Source organism: Coffea arabica, chromosome 6c, assembly GCF_036785885.1.
Source record: "Coffea arabica cultivar ET-39 chromosome 6c, Coffea Arabica ET-39 HiFi, whole genome shotgun sequence".
In the NCBI taxonomy this organism is placed as follows: Eukaryota; Viridiplantae; Streptophyta; class Magnoliopsida; order Gentianales; family Rubiaceae; genus Coffea; species Coffea arabica.
The window spans coordinates 18866770-18893024 of NC_092320.1; the positions used below are offsets into that span (position 1 = coordinate 18866770).

Here is a 26255-nt window from a genome sequence, read left to right on the forward strand (position 1 = left end):
TGGAGGAGTAGTGCGTACCTTAAAAATAATCCTAGCGTAGCTCGGCACGTTCTGACCAACTCCAAATTGATTCTATTAGTTTAAGGGGCGGCAAGGCCAAGCAAACTAGTAAATTGTGAATGACGGCAGTAGCAAAAATAGGGGACGTAGCAGCGGCACCTCATGACAACAATATTCGGGAATCAAAAGGGAAGAGAAATTTTTTTTTTTGAGCAAGTTCACGGCTTTGGACTTGGGGGATTTATAGGACGAATCTCTACTACAAATCTGGGAGAAAGTTGAGTTCAAATACAACTAGCTTCCTGGTCCGCTTCAATCGTTTGAGGGATATCTTCAGGGGTCCTAGCAATTAAGTCGGCTGTATATTGGGAAGTGGATTCTACACTGGCTTCAGGGGGCTTGCTTCTAAAAAGGACCAGTTTATTATCCCATGCGATATAGCTTCCATTTATGTTGGCCTTGGAAGGAATTCTTGTCGCAACCAACCCCTATACGCTGAGTAAGTTGTGTCGGCATGGAAACTTGCGAAGCGGTGGAGTTTATGATTGATCAAGGAGCAAGATATTTACCTCGTAATTAAAGTTGAAAGTTCTCTAGGCCAATTGAAAGGTTATTTGCATGCAAGGTGCTCACAAGACAGATGCTTGCGAGATGGAGTCCCACGTCAATCGCCTGTATGATTCTTATTCGGATATTGAAGGCTCTTGTGGGCAGCTCCTTACTTAAGTGGTCTATTTTAGAAGAGATATTTCCGCAAAACTTCAGAACTCAAGGAGAGTTAACCTCTTCGATCCAAAGGATCGTTAAGGTGAGTTTGAAGTCAATTACAAGTCTAATGTGAACCTGGCTTCGGGACTTTCCAGAATGGTCAGTCGAGATTGAAGAAGGGTCTAATCTAAATCCGAATGGGTCTCTACTCCTGCTGAAATTCAATAAGCAAGCTTGGGATTGGTTCGTCCAGATGTAGTTCCCTTCTTAAAGTGGATCTCTTATCTATTGAGTCACCACCGAGATATTTCCCAAGTTCGCAGAGATCGAAGTTGGTAGAATTCACAAAGGGCAAGAATTCTTATGCATAAGGTAGACAAAAGGAAAGCTATTTGGGATCTGGCCTCGGGAGTTACGGGACTTGCAGGACTTTCCTAATCATTTTGGAATTCGAATACTACATGGAACTTGCGCTCAAGACTTTCTAATTCGACTATGCATATCTCGTAGGTTCCTAATCATCATCAGATGCTACCTGGTATTCTCAGTGGTAATTGATCTCTAATATGGGTTGTGCGCAAATCTTCTTGATTAAGGTGGTGGGCGTGATTTGCAGGTGAGTAAAAACAAGGGGCAATTCTTTATTGTATGGGGTCGCAATTTATAATTTCCTATTTCGACTCCTGGTCAAGGGTTTGATCCTTCCACGACTTGATTTCTACAAGTCGTAAAGGACTAGCGATTAAAGTTTTGGATTGGTTCGGAATTCAAATTCACCGCCTACTTTGGCCATGGTCCAGCAAAGGTGGTGTTTATAGTAGATTAAATTAAGGGATTCCTCTTGTTCAGTTTGAGATGCAAAACGTTCATATTGTTTGCATTCCACAAAGCAAAGTTTGTAAGAAAAGTGTGAATAAGATTATTTATTGTGGGGGATTCATAGCACAAGTCCCACGGCATTGCAGAGCTTTGGATATAAGTCCATGAGTTGATATTCCAATTGTAAAGCTTTGAGCACAAGTCCCACGGCATTGCAGAGCTTTGAATATAAGTCCATGAGTTGATATTTCAATTGTAAAGCTTTGAGCAAAGCCACGGCATTGAATAGATTTTGCTTGGATTGATATTCAAGCGGTGGACATAAGGCTTCCAAATGAAGTGATCCGGCCTCGGGAAATTGGAGGCACTAGTGGTCTTGGAAATTGAGATCAATAAGGCATGAATTGGTGGTCTTCCACGTAGCTATCCTATATGATACAAGTCATTGATATGAAGTTTGCAAAGCTTGGAGTTTAGCCCATTTATGAGTTTTGTTTGAAAAGCTAAAATATCAACGGTGTTCAAGTTGAAACAAAAAAAAATGTGTCAAAACTTGTCCGATCAAAATTTGCTTCGGTCTTCAACATTCACGAACAAGTTTCGAGGGGGCATTTGTAGACAATGGAATTACCATTGGTCTATAAAATATTTTTGTCCAATCGGATATTGCCATAGGGCATGTATACTTGGAAAATTGGTTATTAAATGACCAATTATATTTTGCCACGTGTCAAGGCGAGGTGTTCCAAACCAATTCAAATCGCAGGGGTATCTTCACCAACTAAATCATATCATATCACATACCTATTGGATAAATATCTAAGTATTTATTTCTTATTAAAGGGATAATATTTAGAGTTATTTAATCCAAGTATACCTCTTATATACTGCAGTAGCTTGGCCAGTCAAGCGGTGCCACGTCACGTGTCCCCACAAGTTTGGCCAATCGATAAATTACTTATCTCTTTATTAATAAATATAAAATGAAGAGATAATAGTTGGCTAGCACAGTCCTAATATGACTGCACGTCTTGCAAGACAAGTGGAGCGGTACACAGGTTCTCAACCTCTACCTCTTGCTACAACTATAAATAAAGGTCTCTTAACCAAATCAAGGACACACACACGGACACACAGAGATATCAAGAAGCATCTCATACACTCAAGTATTGAAGTTTCAAGCTACGAAGGTCTGGGTCTCAAAGCTCCTCAAGTCTTCCGCATATCAAGGCTTGAGCCTTCAAGTATTTTCAAATCCTTCAAATCTTCCATATCAAGATTTGAAGGAGTCGGTGGTTGATCCAAGAACAAGCTGCGAAGCCCTTGGATTGGTGTTCGAGGAGAAGAATCGAAGGAAGCTCTCCATAAGTCCGAGAAACTTCCAGAGATTGTACCTACATATTTTTTCTAAGTTTATATAGTACATATTTGTCGTGTATTTCTTTTTCTTGTCGTTTTGCAGACTTGAAATTTTTATTGCGTACAGATAGCAGTGGCTGCAATAACTAGGAAGGTTCTCAGGGATAAGAGCCTGCCAAAAGCCATCCCCATCTCCCATATCAACCCACACCCTCGACGGAATCGATTTGAGCAGATCCACCTCAACACATACCCGTGCCACATTCGGTCGCGAAAACGAAGACGTAGCCGCATCCACGAAAAGCGGCGTACCCAAGCAGGAGACAAGATGAAATAGACATGGCTTAGCAAATAAGTGAATTGGGAGTTTGGGCAATCTAAACCAGACGGGAACAAGGGAAGACTCTCTGTCCACATGGAACTTAGATGTCCACTTAAAAACCCTCATGGGGCATCCATTCACGTACCACAAATTTCGACCACAAACGCGAAGGAAGTCTGCTTCACACTGAAATTTCAGCAAAACATGCCTAGCATCTAACAATCCCACAGTCGCCGTATCCTTCAAATCAAGAGTCGACAAGAACTTCCTCAGGTCAGGCAGCAGCGGCTGCCCCTTAGAGAACTTCCCAACCAAAGTGTAGCGGAATGGAGCAGCAATCGCTGCTATTTCAGCCGCACTGAAGACCACTGCAGGCTCTCCACGGTGTGTTGTCATCCTCGCTTGGACTTGCACTACCTCCGACGTCGGTTGCGGTTCAAACAACGCAGAAAAGGCCTTCTTCCTAAAGGTGGGGGAGGAAGAGGCCGACGGCCTCCCACCTGGAGGAGGGGGGGCAGTCTCGGCTGCCATGGACTTCGTTGTATTTCTTCATATTTTATTACACCATTTTTTAACTCAATCAAATCATATTTCAACTTTTGTCACACTATTTTCCAACTCAATTACATTAAAAGGCAAACTTGTGAGAAATAAAACTTGTGAGACCCCATCAACCCCTGCTCCTATTAATATTACACATGTAGATTATATTTTAAAAGAAAAATTACCAAATTAGAATTAGTCAAAATAGTCCATCAAATATAACAAAAGAAAAGTATCCTTTTAGTTCGCGAGCTCATTTTTTGATCGGTTTTCTAGCCAAAAAGTGTGTGCCTTTCGTAGGCACCCACAATTTAAATAGCAAAATGGGAAAACAATTTATTTTCTTCCAAAAAAGGCACATGACAATCATATGATCACCTCCTGAATAGGGAATCCTAATTATTATCCATCAAATTCATAATCGAAGAAAGAGTAAACTACAGGTGACCTTTACAGTTTCTTGTTTGATTATGGATCTGGTGGATATGAATTAAGGTCCTTTGCTAGAAGTGTGGTTATGTGATTGTGATGCATTTTTTATTTAAGAGAAACAAATTGCGTTTCAATTTTGCCGTTGAAATTGTGGAAACCAGAGAGATGGTGCACTTTTAGGCTTAAAAATTGATTGAAAGTGAGTTTTGGGACTAAAGGAGCACATTTTTTATAATTATTTTGATGCTTATATCAAAACCATACAAATTTACGCTGAATGTATTAAAAATTATACAAACTGATTTGAACTAGATAGAATTTAACTTTCTGTATAAGACAATTTATTGTGCACAAACCATGTTTTTCGTTTTACTTTTATAATTAAGGTTTTCTACTAAAAATAAAATAATGTGTTAGGTACAGCGTTGGCTCGCATGTGGTGGGTACAGTTTCCGAATAAAACAATTTATTATGTGCAATAATGGTTTCTGGATATAGATTCTTACATTTCTTCTGAGTTTTGATTTGCCTCTTACATGGTGGATACACCCACTTGACCTCATAGTTCATACCTGCAGAAAATAATCAAAGACATAATTGTGGATAAAGATTTGAGTGTTTTTCTAATTAATAAAGAATAAAGTGTTTCTTAAGTAATAGCTGAACTCTTGATCACATGATTTTGGTTGTTGATGACTTTGATTTGGATTCTGACCTTATTCAAATTCTTTTGATTCTTTGAGATCCCATTAATATTACACATGCAGATAATATTATAATAAAGGAAAAATTGTCAAATTGGTCCCTTCCATTTTCGATAATTTTTTTAGCCCCTCACAATTAGAATTAGCTAAAATAGTCCCTTATATATATATATATATATATATATATATAATGCATCCTTTGGTCACAGAGCTGATTTTTTAGGCAAGCCTCTTAGGTGCCCAAAATTTTGATGGCAAAATGGGAACACAATTTATTTTCTTCCAAAAAAAAAGGCATAAGACAATCATATGACCACCTCTTGAATAGAGAATCCTTATTTTTATCCATCAACCTCATAATCAAACATGAAAGAGTAACCTGCAAGTGACCTTCATGCTTTCTTGGTCGACTATGGGTTTGGTGGATAAGAATTAGGATTCCTAGAGAAGTGATCATGCGATTGTCATCAATTTTTGTTTTTCTTTTTTTTTTTCAAGTGAAATGAATGTTCCCATTTTGCCATTGAAATTGTGGGGACCTAAGACACAGTGTGCTTTTTTGACATGAAAACTAATAAAAAATGAGTTCTGAGACTAAATGGGCACATTTTTATTCAATATCTAAGACACTATTTTGATTGATTTTAACCGTGAGTGACTGAAATAGTGTTTATTAAAAATATGAGGGACTATTTTGACAAACTTCGGTATAATAAAGATTGACCACTTTTTAAAGGAGTTTGGACATTATCCATTTGGAAGTATTACTATTTTGATCCTTTATTGTTATAATTTTATTCAATTTACACTATTTAGCTCGCTCCCATAAGGAATATTCTTTCTGCGATCTGCAAGGAAAATCAAGGGAGCTAATGGACGACTTGCATGTGTGAACCACCATGCACGTCACACAACAAATTTTGCTCTTTTATTATTGGGCAAAAAAAAATGGCGACCACTAAACTATTTCTGACATCTACTTCTAGCTACCAAACTATTTCTTGTCTCAATTTAATCACTCAACTAATTAATCAATACACCGTTGGTTATTTCATCGGATTTTGCTCTTAGTTTTACAAATAAACCAAACACATGCAAATCAAGTGCCAAAATTTAAGGGTAATCATATCCACTAAGTTTATCAATCCAAATCTAAAAAGTCCAACAGCCACTAATCTATTCCCTTCGTACTCTTTTGGCCATTCAAATATTTTTTGTTTCAATATAATCACTAAAGTCTTAAATCAATATACTAGCAGTCATTCCGTCAAATATATCTGTTAATGCTAAGGAATGAGTTCTATGTGCATTTCACATACCCAAAACAGGACAATTATGTAAGGTCAATTTTTTAGAATTTTTCCCCGTTAATATTACAAATGCAGGTAATATTATAATAAAGGAAAAATTGTCAAATTGGTCCTTTTCATTTTTGATAAATTTTTTAGCCCCTCGCAATTAGAATTAGCTAAAATAGTCCCTTAAATATTAAAAAAAAATGCATCCTTTTGGTCACAGAGCTCCTTTTGGTAAATTCCTTCTTGTACCTTGAGATTAAATTTTATTTAATATGAATGACACATATTATCTTGACGTCCAAATAAAGGAGATCATTGTAACTTTTCAAAAACTTGAACGGAGCAACATGAAATTGTTATAAACCTCAAAGGAGTTTTACATAAATACCCCACACGTTTACAAGCAGATTTTATCATGCTAGTACCTTTATAGTCGAAGAAAGCCAGTACAGTCAGTGCCACATTGTTCCCTCTCCCTCTCTCTCGTTCTTCTCACAAGTTGTCTTGCGTGCTGCTTTGCTTCTCAGGACACGTTGAAGCTTTTGTTCTTTGCTAGCTAGGTAATTATTACATGCCTGGCTCTCAATTTCTCTGGTCCACTTCATTAATTGATTTTTTTTTTTTGTAAAAATTTTAGTGTATCAATTTCAGACGTTTGTTTTTCTTCGTTATTGGAAAATCCAGCAGCTGTTTGCATGCTAATATATGGGATTTCTCTTTTGCTTAGATCTGGAACACTTGCCGTCTAGCAGGAAAAAATTAGCACCTGCATATTATGTGACCCTGAAAAAAAAAAAACATCTTTCTTTCTGTCCTCCATTAGTTTGGCACTAAAACTTGAGTAAGGTTAACAGGATTGTGCGGTACAACCAACAATAATGGAGGGGGAGAAGACGGATACCGAGGGAAAGGTGGAGACAGAGAAGATGAACAAGGAATTTGCGATGACATATGATGTCCACTCTAAAATGTTAGAGGATCTAGTTGGGGATCACTTCCATTTGGGCTTCTATGACTCTAGCTCCGTTATCCCTGGTTCTGATGTCAATTCTGCTCAGACTCGCATGATCGAGGCGGCCCTCCGTTTTGCCTCTGTATCAGGTATAATAAGCGTCGCACCTCTCTCAAGATATGCATTCGCAGTTTGTGTGGAGTTTTCTTCTCTTTCTCCAAGTACAAATGCTGTAGTTATGGCACAAAACTGTATTTTGCTGCAGAGCTAAGCTTTTTTTACTGGGGTGCAGATTAATTCCAATTAATTTCGATTGTGACTTCGTTGAGTCATCTACGACGGTCATCGTTTACCGTGAGATAAAGGCACTTATTTTAAAATATTTCTAATAGATTGATAAAATATTTCTAATAGTAAAGGCACTTATGTAACTTTGCACCCAAATGATATAATTGAACACTAAATAAGTGCTCTTGTCCGAATCTCTACCACGTGAAATACTTCTCAATAAGTCGTCATAATCTTAAGGATTAATTTTATAAACACTGTCAATATATACATTATTATTATTAAATATATAACACATGTGTAAAATTTAAATTTAATAATATATACTTACAGTGTATATAAAATTTATTCTAATCTTAAACAGGCACTTAATATTAAAGAATTATCTAAGATGGAATATCATTTCTCTGCCAATTGCGCTAGTCATGCATCTTGTTCTTAACCTTCGAAAAATCAACACATAAGTTTATTGGTATCACTCAAGATTGGGTCAATTTCAATCATATTTCCTGAGATTTGACCTTTGACCTAATTAAAAAGTATGCCTTGTGATTTGGTCAGATTACAGTCGAATACCCCAGTAGCAAAACATTTGTCAAATACCCAGCCTTCACTTTAAATACAATATTGGCAATTAAACGCAGCCGTCACTTTAAATCTATTATTTCCTTTCAAGTTAAATACTTCTTCACATGTAGGAAAGAAAATAAAACTTTCAGTTAATGACCAAAAAACACCATTTCAAATTTTTTTTTTTTTTTTTTTATCAATCAGCAACTTCTATACTATCCTACCCTACAGGAGAGAAATTCAACTAGATTGTATAAGGGACTAGAGAACAAGCAAGTTCATCTAAACCAAAGAGGTGCTCTGCCATATTTTTTGAATTTTTTTAACTATAAGGTGTGGGTGTAGGGTTTAAAGTTCCGACGTACAATCTAAAGAGGAATTTTAAATCCCTTACTTTGAATTGACCAAATTTTACACTCAATAGTACATGCATATGTAAACGGGGATAATCAATTCGGGAAGGATAAAAACAGAAGCAGCATTTTGTTTTTCTTTTTTCTTTTGGTCTTTACTTTTCTTTCTCATTTTAGTAGCTTTAGTTTTTCTTTCGCTACATTTGCAATGGATTTAGGGGTATTTGGCTATTCAAAAGGTTAGATTACAAATTGGTCAAATTACAGGATTAGTTCTATAATTTGGACAAGCCTTATGCAATGTGAATATACATTAAGCATAGAATTTGTTTTTTTCTGGGCAATCATATGCAATTTCTGTAATTGGTACTCTGGGTTTAGGTCATGCACACATTGAAAAAAGAAATGGTTTGATTTCCTTTCAATGTCTATTTACTTTCCTAGTGAAACATCCTCCTCATAATTTCTAGTTTTTTCTCCTCTCCAACTTTGTCATTTAATAGTCAACCAACCGGCATTATTTATCATGAAATAATATGCAGAGGATCCATCTAAGAAACCAAGAAACATACTTGATGTTGGATGCGGTATTGGTGGCAGCACCAGGTACCTAGCAAGCAAATATGGTTCTCAATGTAAAGGCATCACCCTTAGCCCTTTTGAGGCTGAAAGAGCTCGTGTTCTAACTGCTGCCCAAGGATTAGAAAGCCAGGTCTGTATTGAAAGATTTGCAAGAAGTTATCAATTGTTAAATCACCCTTTATGCAAGTGCACAATGAGTAAAAATTTTCATTCTTCCATTTCTTAAGGAATGATGACTGAGTGCATACTACTACTACTATGGTTTTGAAAAAATATTGTGAAACTGATGGTAGATGATTATTTCATGTAAAGAACACACGTCTTAGATTTTCCCCAATCTTTTAAACCATATAAAGCAAGAGATGCATTTTCATAGAATACTAGATGCTAACCCATGCACATGCACATATTTATATTACCTGTTTATTTCTATGAGAAAGATAATAGACAATGAATGAAGTTACATATGAACTAAACAAATTGTTCTGAGGAAAGTTAAAGGAAAAATATGTCAACAACAACAACAAACAATTTCAAAGCGTGGAAGAAAAAAAGAAAAGTTTCAGCATTCCTGAGGCTAGCTCGTGAATGCTGCCAAAGCGTCCCCACTTTTGGTTCAAGAAAGCGAAACTGATACTCCAAAGTTTCAAGAATCCTAATTTGTGATAGTTTTGTTTTGATTACCCATCCTCACCTTTACTTTTTATACACTAAAAATGCAAAATTTTTAAATCCTAAATTTTAGCGGCTAAAATTATCTCATGATAGAATTGAATTCAAATATGTATTATCAGTAATCTTAGGTAATGATGATAACTCTTGGATTTGGATACACACGTATGTGCATACATATATATATACATACATACATATACATATATATATATATATATGTGTGTGTGTGTACACATATGCACATATACACATACATCTAACTGTATAAAAGCGGGAGTTGGGTTATGAGTAGTAATTCTTTGTCAAGTGGTTATCAAGTAATTTTCGGCAACTTTGATGGCTTTTGTATTTGTTGGTTTTGTTGACTTTTCGGGAACTCCATTTGCATCAGTCATTGGCAGTTCCTCATGTCATTAGGATTAGTCTTAGTAGTCCTTCATTTTTTGCTAATGCCATTTCCTGTTTCAGCCTTACTCGGAGGCCAGAAGATGCATGTTATAGTTGTATGGTTTATTTGTAATTTATTTGTTCTTTATTCCTCTTTTTTGCATCATTTTCGCCTATTGTGATCCGCAGAGATAGGCCATCTTAGCTATTCTTGAGTATTAGTTTAGCCTTAGGTTTGTCTTATTTTTCAGTTATGCCAGTCCTTTTTTTCTTCGTTCAAGCTGCATGCTATAGTTGCTTGATTGTTTGGTAATTTTGTTGTCTTCTGACCCGATTTTTTGTTGACTCATTGTTCACTTTTGTGGATGCCTCACTTTTTGTTTCTACATGTTTCTTTAATTTAGCGGATAGTGAAATAAATTTGTTTGGAAAAGAATGCACGCCTAAGTGGATGCAGTGTTAAATTTTCATGTGATAACTATTGCTGTGACTATGCATGTAACCATGCTGCGGACTGTCTTCCATGGAATTTCCAAAAATTGAGCTGGACGGAAAAAAAAGGGCCGGCATTTTCATCAAAAGTTAATGAAATAGTTTAAAGTGCCAAAAGGTTTTAACCAAAAATAGTTTCTAATTTTGCTGATTTTTTAAAATGTACAATTATAAAGATATATTAGTCTATATATTTATATTTAGTGTGCATAATTATTAGAAAATTTTTAGTACCCTTATTTTTATTTTTATAGTTTTCATTCTATTTATATGTGTGTGCTAATTTATGAGCTTAATTTTTTTTTTTTATAAAAGATAATATCTAAGGATATAAAAGGGGAGAGTTGGGTTATGAATAGTGCTTTTTGGTCAAGCGGTTATGCTGCAATTATTGTTGGATGTGGAGGCTATTTTCGTCAATTGGCTGTTTTGGTTATTTCACGTTGGTGGTTTACTTTGTGAGGCGATAAATAAAAGTTCTGTGTGTGCTTGTTTTTCTATGCAATTTAATACTCATTGCATTGGGTGAAGTGGTTGTCTACCATGTTGACAAGAAACTTCTAATTGCATGATTTCCAAAAATTGAACCGAAAAAAAAGTAGAAGTCCAACATTGTCATCACAAGTAACGAAAATTGGCTGTCAAGATTTGGGACTAAAAATGGTTTATAATCCTTCTACTATTTAAGATGCACAATTATTAAAAAAAATATTAGTCTATATATACATATTAAATGTATATAATTATTACAAATTTTTTGATGCCCCTTATTTTTATTGTTAGTTTTCCATTCTATAAGCATAAAGTTATTTCCGTCTTGTATGTGAGCTAGATGGTTAACTTATTTCCTTTTTAAAAAAATTAATTTGTTATTTTTCTAACATATTCGTATTTAATATATATAATTAATATAATTTTTTTGACACATTCATTTTTTCTAATGACTCTAAATTGAAAAGCAATATGGTGTGCTATTTTTTTTTTTTTTTAGTCAAACATGTAACATTAATTAGATTATTTCTTACATTAAAAAGCTAAAGTACTCTAAATTTCAAACAATATATAATATAATTATATATATAATACAAAAGGGAGAGTTACCCTATGAATGGTATTTTTGGTCAAGTGGTTATCCTGCAATTATCTAATAATATAAATGAAGAGTTGTCCTATGAGCAGTGTTTTCTTGTCAAGTGGTTATCCTACAATTGTTATTGGATGTCGGGGCTATTTTCATCAAATTGCCTGTTTTGTTTGTTTAAAGCAGGTATAGTTTTGGTGCATTTACGAGACATGTTGATCAAATTAGTAATTGGTGGTGTAAAAAGTGAAGCTTTTGAAAGTTGATTTTTTTGTGGTTAATTATTTGCTTTTAAAGTGTCCTTTTTTTTTACCTATGAAAGAATTGATAAATTATTGCTAGCTTTAGTGACTTTAAAAATGGCCTTTATTACTGTGACATGAAATAAAATTGTTAAATGTTCTGTAAATGCACAATTAACGAGGAAACAATGAATAAATTATTGTTGGTTTGACATCATATAATATTGTTAAGTGTTCTGTAAATGCACAATTATTGAGGAAACAATTAATAAACCATTGTTGGCTTTAGTAACTTTAAAAAATGGATTTTATTACTGTGATATGTGGTGATTAATTTAACAATGCCAAGTTCTATGGTTTAAGTGCTTAATTGACTTGCCAAGTCTCCCTTTTTTGTGTCAACAATGATTAATACTTTTTTGGGAATGATTCACTTCATAATTTTCTAATTATGCTAAATCAAATGCAAAATAACCTTATACAATTTTCTAATTTACGCTTATGCATTCTATATAAGCGCCCTCATGCATTCTATATATTATTGTTCTCATGTATTCTATATATTTCATAATTGTCAACCTTTAATAAAAACAATAATTCTCTAATGATCTGCATGAATTAGATAATAACATAGATGTATACTAATAAACCACACAATAAAAAACAGTTAGCACGGGAAATATTAGCCCATGCGCAGGCCGTCTCACTAGTATATATATGTGCATATGTGTATATATATGTATGTATGTAGAATTAATCTTCTATGCACTAACTAATAATTTATACACTACACTACAACAAAAATGGCTTTTCCTGACATGTCTATAAGAACACTTGTTGGTTTGTGTCATTATAGCACTTTTATTATGACATTTGTTATCAACTCAATAATATACACTCTATTTTTTTTTATTTTATCTGATATAAGAATAATAATGTGCCTTTAGACTACCTATCATGACACTTGAGAAAATGTGAGATATAAAAAAAAAAAAAAGAAAAGGCACAAAACAACATCATATATAGTGAATTGGCGGAAGATTCATTTGCTGTGAAATATTCAAACTTTCAATTTGCCGGCCAAAACACTTAGTCAAATTTTGCTTCTTTTCATTTCTCTCACAAAAAACACTCTCCACAAACTAACTCTCTGCAAATTATCTCTCAGCCAAGTAGGGACGTTAAGACGGAGCTTTTTGTAGATGGCGCAAGACGATTGCAGATGGGTAAAGGAAACCTGGAAAATAATAGACCATCGAGGTACTAAATGAGACTTTCTTCCACTTTCTTTCCTTTCACTCTTTCTGGCTCCCGTGACCAGTTAAAGTAAGGAAGAATTAGCCACGGGAACTATGAAAAGGGTTCCAGACTCTCCTTTCTAAGAGTATCTCGCCTTTCCTAGCATGGGGAGCGATTACAACCAGGATGTTAGATGCCAAGATCTTTTTTTTGCTAAAAATACAAACAATTTCTTCTTCTTTTTTGTGTTGCATTTTCTCCTTCTATTTTATGATCTTTAAGTTTTATTAAATTTTATTGCCCAGAGTTTGACACTCAAAGGTTTTCACCATAATTAATTATTTTTGAGCTATGGATAATTTCAACCGCAATAAATGCTCTCATAATTTTCTTCTGAATTTGATTACAATCTTAATTTTTTATATTTTTTCTCAAATCAGACTTATGGATTCAGTTATAAAGCCATCATTTTTTCTTTGAAATTTTAAATGTTATTATGCTATTTTGTGTGAGACAACTAAGCCCGACGTAGTTATTAAGACGCTTCACTTGTAGTCGAAAGGTCAAGGGTTTGATTTATCAAAGAGGTAAGTAGAGAATTATTATTGATCCTCTTTTAAGAACAAGAAAAAAATGCTACTTTATGTGAGATATGATTGATATATATATTTATGACATCATGATGACCTTATGATAGTTTTGATTTTTCATAATAATGAACCCTATGAGTGCCATTCAAGTGGGATAGAAGCTCAAATTGATGGCATTTACAAGTGCCATTAAAAAAGTGATATTTTATAATAACTTTTCTTAGATTCAACTTAATCGCATTAGAGAACTTCGTTCTCATGCAACAATTATCTATGCTAATTACTACAATTCTGCAATTTGATTCTATTGCTCACCAAAAGAATTCGGTATTGCACTATCTTTTAACTTGCTAATTTTCTCACAACTCAAAATAGTACTCAAAAGTTTTATTTTAGATACTTTGTCCTCTAGACTTTACTAATTTATGTCATATCATCGCCTAATCCGCACGACCTTCATGCACCTTTTTTTTTTTTTTTTTTTTTATAGAAAGATCATTTCATTCAATAAATCCGCACTAATAGTAGAAAATACATCAAACATGACACAAATACATATGGATTTAAAATCAATAGATACAACAGATCTAAAAAATCAATACAAATAAAGATAACATTGATGCTCTTATACATCTTCTATCCAGATGAATTACCATAGTACAATACATCTATACATGTCTTTTGATAGTCAAATCCGATTAACACTGGTTCAAGTTCAAAGAGAAATTTAAATCTTATAATAATGGAGAAATTGCAGATATGAGAAACTAAATTCTAAATCTATAAAATCTAGATAAAGTTGAATTAACATATGTGCACCTTAAAGTGCAAAGTACATCTAACGTAAAGTTGATTCTTGCAACCTCTTGTGGAGCTGGTGGTCCATATTATTGCTAATCATCTATGGGTTGTGGCGACCCACAAACAACTGGTTGTGCTGATATCCTTTGGCACATATTTGCTGGGACGGTATGCATGAGACAGAAGCAGCCAACAGATTAATAGTTAAGGCTCTATTTGAAGGACCATATTCAACTCCTCTCATTGATTTACACTACAACAAAATAGGCTATTAGTGTTAAAAAGAGTTTGTCACTATCAATTTAAATATCGTCATTGAAACAAATCAGCGACAACAATTCAGTCGTTATGCTGCCAACACTGAACCATTGTCATACATGGCACCTATTGATATGTTACAAAAAGTTGTCACTAATTGGTTTTATATAATTACGACCTTTATTGCAAAAGTCTGTAGTGACTATTGTTTTTGCCATTAAATCATTGGCTAGGTTGTGACTGTTGTTGACCAATTGATCATCACTACTAGAAAGAGACACTGACAGGAAGTCATCACTGTGTTTGAAACAGCATTAATGATGACTTGGTCTTGTCCCATTTGTCCTTAACAATAATAGCAAGTGAAAGGTGCTCTGTTGTCACTCCATGATAGGGTTCATTTAGATGGTATATTTTTCTATATTTTCTCTTTTTACTTATATCAAATATTGCTTTACTTGATCGATTCTACTCAAAATTGGTATTTGGTGTTAATTTCAGGAATTGGAACGGAAAGTGCTTAAAATCAAGAATTCCTAGTGATTTGCACGTGGGCCGGAAGATCGGGAAGAGTTTAGGCAGTTTCCTAGTCCAAATCAAATTCCAAACAATTGACTGCTGATGAAGATTTCCTACCTTTTGGGCAGTCCACGTCATCCTCAAGAAAAAGGAAAGCTTGAAGAACTTAACCTGTAATAGGAAACCATCCCTTCAAATTAGTTAATTTATTCCTAGAAAATAGGGATGGAGGTAGACATCAATTCATCATCTTTTCGTGGCTAGAAAGGAAACAACAAAATTGCTTTTGTTTCTATTTTCTTCTTGGCCGATTTTGAGAGGAACAATTTTTTTAACTTTCGACTAGCTTTTTTCGCATGGCTTGTTCTTCATCAATGGGGAACTAATTTCATACTTCTAGTCAAGGGGACAACTAAAGATTTAGTTCAATAATAACGGTGAGATCTAAATTATTTTAATTGCTTCCTTCATTCATTGGTGTTTGTATGTTTTCTGCTTTCAGTGGTTATGACTATTGTGTATGATTGAATAGTTGCGCAATATTTAATTATTCACGTAATCTATTTGCTAATTGTAGATAGTTGAATCCGTAATTATTTGATTACTCTCATCTCGATAGCAACTGGCATAATTGGGTTTGTGTCAGAAAAACGTACAATCTAATTTAAATAAACCCCCGTAGCGTGTTTATTGATTAGAGTAGGGGTTCTCTAGTTTCTAATGCAATTGGGGAATTAAATTCTATGGTCGTACTTAGAGTTATTCCTAAATTAGGGAAATAGTCAATGGTTGTACCTTAAGTATCGAAACTGTAAGAAGAGACTGACTGTCAGATCGTATTGACAGTTAAAAACTTACTTATTAATGAATGTTGGATTTATTTGTGAATCGATGATCAGTTGCATGAACCATCTCTGAAGTGTATCCTTGGCTAGAGTCTTCCCAATTATTTCTCTCTATTACTTATTTTTCGCAGTTGATTAATTTAGTTAACAATTCATTAGCGTTAAATTCTCAAACCCCCCATTTGCCTTGACTTGAAAAGGAACAAATTTCTCCCAATCCTTGAGGATACAACCCTACTTGCCCTATATACAAATAAAAGATTTTTTGTGAATAAATTCAGGTATATCGGATTAAGCAAATTCTTCAGAACTAGGATGAATCAAGTAATCCATTGCACATCTAGAATCCCTGCTCCAATACTAGAATTGACACGAAGCTGCTTTGTTGGCACTTAGGATTATTACTATTATTGCATAGGCTCAACACCTGTCACTCCATTTATGGCTGACAACCTCAAAGTTGTCATGCAATCCCGGTTTTGCAGTGACAACTCGGTTTTTGTCGATTATGCAGTTGTGTTTCAGCTATATTTGCATTTTACTAGAAAAACCAATAAACCAAGTCCAAATTTATAGGGACTAACATGAAACCATAAATGTGTACTAAGAAAACTAGCAATTTATTAGTGAATTAACACGAATCCATGAACCAAATTCATAAAAAAATCTATTTCATCAAAGCATCCAAATCGATTTACAACATTGAGTTATTGATATTCTAGTTTAGATAGTTTTTGAATAGTTGAAAAAATATTTTTTTATGTTTAAAAGATAAGGTTCAATTTCACAAACGTTTCTCTTATTTACAAATTGTATCAAACTTTTATTTCCTGTAAAATCTATAAACAGTAAAAGATAAACACAAAGCATAAATGTTACCAATGACCCCTAAAATTGGCTATCATATCTGGATAGAAATTAACCTTCAACCAAGGTTGAAATCAGACTGTTCATTGGCCCAAAAAAATAATTGGGTCAAGAATCATTGGTTCAACTATTAGGCTGAACATACTTGACCCGTGATGACATGAATATGTCATAAATATTTTTCTTATATATATTGATTATTACAAATATGCAAGTATTTGTAGATAGTTCACTCTGATGTAAAAAATGTTCACTTCAATCCTTTTTACATCTTTTAACCATTGAAACTCAAAAATAACTTTTTTTTAAAAACTTTTTTAAGCAAAAATTAAAGGAGTTATATAAAGCATTTTGTCTAAATTTTGACTAATTAAATACATAACAGTATATAAGAAAGGTATTAAAGAAATTAAAGCCAATAAAAAAACATAAAATACATTAAAGAGTTGCATAAGTTATTGTATTAACTTGAGGGAGGGTTAGGTTGGGTGGTAAGGTGGGAGGGGTTGTAAGTAAGAGATTTTGGATTCAAGTCTTCTGGCTTACCAAAAAAAATTATTGTATTAGATGCATACATATGTTGAGCAATAATTAAGACGTAATAATATTCTTTTCATTTCTCACTTTTAAAACGAAACAATTCGTCCCTGACATTTAAAATTGAAGCTATTACATTTCTGAATCCAACTTTCAATTTGAATCGAACCATCCAGTGACTCAGTAACAAATTTTGGGGATAGAATTGATACATAACTTGGTCAACTCCATCACATTCACATGACATTTATTGAACCAAAAAAGGGAAAAAAATTAAAAATTATAATATAAAAGCCGTTGTTTGTTTTGGTATAGTAGAGTTTCTTTTTGGATAAATGTTTTCATATGTATACCACACGTACAAAATTTGGTGTTTAAATTTAAATTGAAATGATGTGACTGGTATCTAGACCCGTCAGTGTATATAATGACAATTATGTACAAGTATGTATCTAGACCCATTAGTGTATATAATAACAATTATGTACAAAAAATTAGTAAGATTTAAATGCGGAACATAACATTAATTAACAAAATTTGAAAGTTTTTTTTGTCTCAATTTAAATTGTATAGTGAACTGGCTGGGTCATGAAAAACTACTCTAGTTCAACTATTAATTGGCTAAACTCGATAATTTTTCTGAATTAGCCTAAATTGACAATTTTTGTAATGCTACTGGGTTTTAGGGGTTGTTCGGTCCGACATGAAGACTGATCGACAATTAAACCGGTCCAATTGGGTGGTCCGGGTTGAGTTTTAAAACAATGCCTTAAACATGCCTGCTAGCTGGTCTTGAACTTTCCCACATCTGAGAGTGCTGGGAGCTAATAGAACCGCAGGATGACGTAAGAGACTTATTTCAACTTAAAAGAGAGGAAATCAGAAGAAAATTTGCATTAAGGCTTAACTAAAAGATGCACCTTAACCCTTAAAAAGTACGTGACTCTTTGACTTAGCAGGCACATCCAATGGGATGTGATGTGAGGAAGGTAAAGAGTCATACACGTTAGATCTAAATTTCTATACGTAAAATTCAAGTTAGATGACTATATAAACATCTATATGACATTCAAACATCGTATCTTAAATTACCCATCTGCATATAAAAGAATGTAAACTAAAAAATGATCTTTTTTTCCTAAAACTCTATCTGTTGGTAAATCAATTTTAATTATTATAATACTGAAACCATACACTTTGAGATACCATGCATGTATTGAGTACCCAAACCAATTTGGGTTTAGGTCTAGGTTGGGTATATATTCATTTTTTTCAAACCACTAGGGTGTGGATTTAGATTGGGGCCAAAAAAATTTAGGAGATAGGAGATTTGGCTTTGGATTTACTAGATCTAACTCAGCGTCGGGCACTAGATCTTGGCTTCCTACCATTGTTGGTTGCTCTAAGTCTGAAGTTTTTTCATCAGTAAAAGAGAGAATCTTGTAGAAGATACAAGGATGGAATGAACAATGACTCTCAAAGGCAGGTAAGGAAATCATGATCAAGGCTGTTTTCTAGGCCATTCCAACATACTCAATGTCTTGTTTCAAGTATCCGGATTCCTTGCTTTCAGATACCCAATCTATGATGAGTAACTTTTGATGGAGTGATGGTATAGAGCAGAAACCAATTCATTGGATAAGTTAGGATAGAATGTGTTTGTCCAAAAACAAAGGTGGCATAGGCTTCAAACAACTTAAGGCTTATAATTTTACTTTACTAGCTAAACAGGCATGGCATATTGCAACTTAACCATCTACTCTTCTACATCAGGTTTTTAAAGCTAAATATTTTCCCAGTTCAAACTTTTTTCATGTCGAGCCGACTTCCAAGCCTTCTTTTACTTGGAGGGGATTGGCCGAAGTTTGAAAATATTTAGTCTCTGGTAGCTGATGGCGAGTTGGAAATGAGAATCATATCGAAATTTGGAAAAATAGGTGGATTCCATGTCCTTCTTCTTTCAAAATTATATCTCGTTTTGATGCGCTACCAAATGACTCCACTGTAGATTGTTTAATTGATGAAAATAGCAAGAAATGGAAATATGAGCTGCTTCAAGAACTTTTCTGGCAAGACGAGATCGAGCTGATTATGAGTTTTCCATTGGATGATAGTCGAAATCAAAATAAGCTCATCTAGCATTACTCTAAAAATGGCTCCTTCACAGTGAAAAGTGCCTACCATCTTGTCAAAACACAATTCACAAACTGGCAGGATGTAGCTTCAAGAAGTAATGGCTTTGTGGATGATATTTGGCCTTGCTTGTGGAAATTCTACATACCAAGTAAAGTTAAAATATTCTTGTGGCGAATTTGCAAAGGTGTTCTACCTACAACTTCCAAGTTGAATAGCCATGGAGTTTATCATGATCCTACCTACTCTTTATGTAAGACCCCTGTTGAAGATGTTAATCATATTTTCTTGTACTGTCCAGTAGCAATTCAAGCTCGAGCCCTCATCTTTGTTACACTGAAGATAAGATTAGACTCTGCTGATCAAGTTTCGTCTTGGTTGCCTGGCCTTCTTCGTTTTTCGAAAAAGTCGGACATGGAATTGATAGCCATAATTCTTTGGAATCTATGGCTTAATCGAAATGGTGCATTACTTGATGGTTCCTATTGTGATCCTCTTAGTTTGGTCTCTCTCTCTCTATCAATTTCTTACAGAAATACCATGAAGCATACACATCTCCAAACATTCCAATACGCTCTTCTACTACTCAACTTCATTGGAAAAAACCCCTATAGGTTTTCTAAAGGCCAACTTTGATGGTGCAATATTCTATGAAAACGACTACTCTGGAGTTGGAGTTGTTGTAAAGGATGAATGGCCAATTTTGTTGTAGGTATTTCTCACAAAAATCTTAGGTATCTTTTCTCCTAAGATAATTGAAGCCTATGCTGCAAAATCTGCAATTTCCTCATTATGTAAGTTAAAGGTTCTCAATATTATTTTAGAGGGTGACTCTTTGAAGATCATCAACATGCTTAAAAATATGAAATTTGATGATTCAGCTTATGGGGTGCTATTAGATGATATCCTTTGACAGGTGTCGAGCCTGCGCAATAATAAATACCTACTCGGAAAAAATATAATTTTCTGTGTATAGTAGTGAGTAGGGTTGAATCCACAGAGATTGGGGGGGGGGATTTGCTTCTTTTCAAGTTCGGGACACGGGGGAATTTTATCGGAATAAAAATAAGAACAATCAAGCAATTCAACCAAGACAAACAATTAACTAGTACGAACGTAGATAGAAATTAAATCAATAATAGACAAACTCTAGCCAAGGATACAACTACTCGGACACAGTCTATTCATCCAATCATTGATGCAAGGGAGGTTCACTTAATTTTATTAACATGTTAGTTATAATTGCCAACAAACTCTGACGGCCAACTTTTCCTTAATTTATTGATAACCAAGGTACGACCGTTGATTACCCCTAACCAGGAAACACTCCTAGGTACGACCGTAGGAATTAATTCCCTGATTGCATTAAAAACTAGAAAAACCTAACCCCAATAATAACACGCTACAAGGGTTATTTAAATCAGATTGTACGTTCCCCTAGTGTGTGAAAATGCTAGTTGCCACTGATAGTAACCGATTAAATAATTACGGATTTAATTGATTAATTTGGCAGGAGATTAGTAAGTCACATTGAACATCGGGCCCTTGATATCCAATTAGCAAAATAATCCCATGGAAATTCAAATAGAAACAGTGCAAATATTAACAAATTAAAGAATATACGAAAACTAATTCGATCTCACAGATATTCGGGACTGCGTCGTCTCGTTGATTCTTAACTAGATGGAAAACTTAGCCACGCCTCATGAGACAATTTCCACACAATTTAATTGATTTCGAAGGCATCATCTTTTTCACTAATAGTCTCCAAGAATAATAATACTGTGTTCCAGCGGTCTCAATAGAAGGAAACAAAAGAAAAACATAAAATAAAGAAAAAGCAAGGATGGGACAAAGCCCAAAAGATCCAGCTGTTTTTCATAAGAAGAATTCCTCCTTTTAAACAAGAAAACCTCCGACCCCTTGTTTCCTAATTTCTATGGACTAATTGCAAAGAGTCCTATTTCTTTTTGGTTTCCTCTGCCAATGCAACAAATGGCTATCAAAATAGGAAACCTTTGTCCTCCAATTGGAATTGGCTTGTAACTCTTTGCGTATTTGCACATCTCATTCTTCACTTTTCAGGATTTTGTACTCTACCCCTGCAACTATGTCCAAATGCCAATTATAAGTAGAATCTAACAATTAACAAAATATTTGGCGCAAATAATGAGGAAAATTAATCAGAAAATGACTAACAATTAATACCCTATCAATCTTTCCACACCTAAATCATGCTTGTCCTCAAGCATGGGAACAACTAAACTCAAACAATGGGTTGCTCTCACGTCATCTATTGCCAAACTGTGCTTACACCAAAATCAAGATTAAGTGGCTAAGTGTCAAGACATAGTCCTCCCGATTAGCTCCTGAAATCACAAACTCATCTAATTCATGGCTAACTCATCTAGGAAATCAAAATATTAAACTAGCAACAGTCAGCAATTGGTTCAACTGGCAACCAAAATCTTAACATTGAAGAACAAGGATCGGTAGGCCAACATGATGATATGGTTACATATTTTTCACATCTGTTTTTTTTTTCTCTTTTTTTTTTCTTTTTTTTTTTAATGAATAGAGGCTTAGTTCCAAGCCATTCAAGTCTTTTGACGTGAATTCTGACATTTTTAGATGAAAGACCCTAGTTACTCAACTTTTCACAACTTCAGGACTACCTACTCATAGATATCAACACTTTTGACGCGAGAGTCGACGCTGGTGGTAAAGGCTTCCTGTTATTGTGTGACGACACTAGCGGAGTATAGCCATTTGTTATTCACAACAAAACACCAAAATACCAGACAATTAAATATCATGGCTCACGTCATCTCATAAACATGGAGAACTAAGGTCAACAGGGGACCAATGCACACAACAGTGGCTAGCAAAATATTTACATTGCCTAAACAAGTTAGCCACAATTTGTACCAAGTCATTAAACTTAAAATATTCACCAACACAACATGCTCTTACTTGCCACCGAAACTAAATTTATAGAATAAACTACAGCTTGCAATAGAAGAGTGAGTCGCCAGGCAATTGTTGATCACCAGGATAAGTAATAAGAAAAATAGAAAATTAACGAGATACCAGTCAAACCCCCCTAAACCTGAATCACACATTGCCCTCAATGTAGAAAATAAACAGAAGAAGCAAGAAGAAGGGCAACAGGGCTTCCCTGAAGTCACGGGGGTCGAGGCGGGGTCATAGCGATGGGTGAGGTGCAAAGGGAGATGGAAAACCCGCGTGGTGCATAAACACTGTCAAATTCTGCATAAACGCTGACAAAACTTGCCCACCCCAAATCTCAACGAATGTCTCCATTAGGACAGTCAATTACACAATTTAGCCAACTGAAATTAGCAAATGTCCCAAGAAACTGACAATTCTAGCAACAGCAGTTCAAAATGTGGACAACAGCTTAATCACAAGATTTTTAGCTTTCAATCAGGCAGCCAACCAAATAGAATCAATAAATGTAGTCAAAGTACCCCAACCAGTACCACTGGTGCACCCCACAGATAATGAAGCAACTCAAACGGTCAACCCAGTCAACAGAATGCACAAAGTAGTCACCCAAGTTCTAGACAAATATCCCAACAATACAGCAATATCAATCAATACTCACTGGTGGTTCCAATTGAGTCAAATGCAGGAACAATGCAGTCCAAAAGCGCAACAAATGCTCCAAAGACTTAGCAATTGAAATCAATAGGCAGAATACTTCCAGCAAGTCAATTAGACGCAACCAACAGTAATAAGCAATGGAAATGGCACAGCAGCCTTCCAATTCAACAAGCAAACGCAAAAATTACCCAACCAAAGGCACGTCAATGGACTCAAGACAGAAATAAGCAAAATAGAACTCAAGTGATACCAAAAAAGACCCCAACAATGCAGTGAATTCAACCAATTTGAGCAAGTAAAATACGGTCAGAAGTGCCTTCCAAATATCAACAGGGAGCGACAAAACGTGCCCACCCAAAATCTCTCCAAATGTCTCCAATTGGACAAGAACAACTCAGTCACCGATGCCCAGCAGTCAATTAGGCAGCGAATCACATAGGATTAATGAATTATATGCAAACTACTACAACAAGTACCACTGGTGCATGCACAGATAATAGAATAACCCAAACGGCCAACTCAAACCATTGAGAAATACAAACAACATTAAATAGTACCCCAAGAGCCCACTCAATTGACAATTACATCAAACTAGGCAAATCATGTTCAGGACATAACCCAACACACTGGTCCAGTATCACAAATGTAAGCGAACAAATTTACGCTCTTGAAATCACAATCATCTAGATTCCATCAAAATCAATAAATCAAAATATCACAATAAATCAAAATATCAGATACCAAAAAATTAAGAAAGAAAAACCTGGCACTAGGGAGGCTAGGCTACCGACGGCGGCAATGGGTTGTGCGTCGCGCATGGTGGAGGTGGATGGTCACGAGGAAGAGGCGGTGCGGGCTGGCGGTGCAAGAGGGAGATTGTTGTTGCGGAGAGTGACGAGGGGAGAGTGATGGCAGTCGCTCGTCTGCAGCAGGAGAAAGCAGCATCACGCTGCTATCGCGCAAGAGGGAGAGAGTTGCGAGGGAGGCGCGGCTGCTGAAGAAGAAGGCTGGCGGTGGCGTGCGCGGTTGAGCAGATGGCTCGCGGTGGAGGGAGCCAAGGGCGGCGACTCTCGATGGCGCGTCGACTGCGTCGCGTTGTGGTCGTCGCTAGTTAGAGCACTGATGGTTGGCATGGCCGTGCGTGTGAGGTGGCAGCGGCGTGGGTCAGCGTGCGCCAGGGTGGCGGTCGCGCGATGGAGATGGAGGTTTGTGGTGGTGGCGTGGGCAGGGGCGGCGGACAAAGAGAAAGAAAAGGGAATTGGGAAAGAAGAAAGAAAGCAAAAGGGAAGAAGGAAAGAAAAAAAGACAAAAAGAAAGGAAGAAAAAGAAAAAAATAGTTTTTTTAAAATTTTTTTTAGAATTGAATTGAAATTTTAAAATTTGAATTTTGAATAAAAAAACTGAAGGTGAAAACGAAAAATATTTTTATTTTTAAATTTTTTTAAGAAATTTTTTTCTTTTGTTTTTGGGTCATTAAACACGGCGTGTGTACGCCAAGATTGGAAAACGTCTACTGATCTTGAGAGTCACTTTTTGCACTTTAACACGTGTCCTCCTCGCGTGGGCACGCCAAGATTCCACTTCCTGCTGACGTCGCGAGATATTGAGATCTTACCAACATGGCGTGGGCACGCCATGTTTTACAAACGTCCACTGATCTTGAATATATAAACTTGTAAGATTAACGTGTACCCTCCTCACGTGGGCACGTTAAGTTTCCCTGTCCTGGCCACAGTTGAGAAAAACATCAAGTGCAATCAGTATCCAAGTGAGAAACGACGAATTGAAAGAATTGAACAACAAAAAATAACAAAACCAATATTTGGGTTGCCTCCCAAAAAGCACATTTTTTTATCGTCTTTGGCTAGACGTTAAACAACACTCTTTAATTTGGATGTAATTCAAATTTTCTTGTAATCTGTGGCCTTTCTCCGGGATCCAAATAGCTATTGAATGCAATCTTTTTCCTTAATTTTCTACTCATTTTCACCTCATGAATTGCTTTCATCCCATGATACTTATTCGCAGCAACTTTGAATTTACCCCTACAAGCAAACTTAGAAAATTCTTGCACAGAAAGATTAGTAGCACGAATAGTGAACACAGAGTGAGAGTTAATAGGATATTTCATTGTATCAAAAATATTAAAGTGGACTGTTTCTCTATCAAATTTCATTGTGAGAGTACCCTTACTAATATCAATCTTAGTTTGGGCAGTACTTAAGAATGGGTGATGGATTTGGGGCACTTTCATCATCCATGTAAAGTACATAAAAATCAGTAGAAAAAATTAATCCATCTACTTGCACTAAAACATCCTCAACTACCCCATCCGGATAAGCAAATGCACGATCAGTCAATTGAATTATTATCTCTGTTTCTTTTAAAGATCCTAAATTTAGAGAATCATAAATTGATTTAGGCATCACATTAATTGAAACCCCTAAATCTAGCATGGCATTTTTAATCTTAGAATGTCCAATCTTACAGGGAATAGTAAACATATTTGGATCTCCGCATTTAGGTGGTAGTTTTCTTTGTAAAATCGTTGAAACGTTCTCACCTACCACAATATGCTCATCCCCCCTCAACTTCTTCTTGTTGATGCACAAGTTTTTCAAGCATTTAGCGTATTTTGGCACTTGCTTGATCGCGTCCAACAAAGGGATATTAATTGCCATTTTTCGAAACATCACTAGAATCTCCTTTTGCTTATCTTGTTTTTTCGGTTTCTCCAACCTGTTAGGAAAAGGAGGTGGGTTAGTCTTAACTGTAATGAATGAGCCCGGGAGTATCTTTAGATCCTTATTGTCTCTACCCTCTTCTTCAAGCTCTTTCTCAATTCGTTCCTCGTCCTTTTCCTTAAAAATCACGAGCTCGGATCCTTGGATTCTCTTTTCACTCCTCAAGGTCATTGCGTTCACATTATTCAGGTTCAGTTCAGGTTGAGACGGCAATTTTTCATAAACTTGGGATTCCAGGCGATTGATTGCTATTGCCATCTAACTCATCTGATTCTGTATTACTTGCAC

The 26255-nt window shown here is 35.4% G+C and overlaps 2 protein-coding genes across 4 annotated transcripts; one reads left to right on the forward strand and one right to left on the reverse strand.

Annotated features, from left to right (window-relative positions):
* Positions 1 to 6606: 6606 nt before the first annotated feature.
* Positions 6607 to 15613, forward strand: LOC113693095 (gamma-tocopherol methyltransferase, chloroplastic-like). 3 transcript variants are annotated; one of them, XM_072051651.1, is made up of 5 exons: positions 6607 to 6745; positions 7040 to 7286; positions 8891 to 9060; positions 12976 to 13067; positions 15197 to 15613. In XM_072051651.1, the coding sequence occupies exons 2-5, from the start codon at positions 7064 to 7066 to the stop codon at positions 15315 to 15317; spliced, it is 606 nt and encodes a 201-aa protein (XP_071907752.1). In that variant the 5' UTR covers positions 6607 to 6745; positions 7040 to 7063; the 3' UTR covers positions 15318 to 15613. The 3 variants fall into 3 exon arrangements, with proteins under 3 accessions (XP_071907752.1, XP_071907753.1, XP_027067476.2); XM_072051652.1 differs by lacking the exon at positions 12976 to 13067; XM_027211675.2 differs by lacking the exon at positions 15197 to 15613 and having other exon boundaries at positions 12976 to 13284.
* A 9814-nt stretch (positions 15614 to 25427) lies between these two features.
* On the reverse strand, positions 25428 to 26225 carry LOC140008657 (uncharacterized). The gene has a single exon (XM_072053495.1). The coding sequence runs from the start codon at positions 26223 to 26225 to the stop codon at positions 25428 to 25430; it is 798 nt and encodes a 265-aa protein (XP_071909596.1).
* Positions 26226 to 26255: the final 30 nt, after the last annotated feature.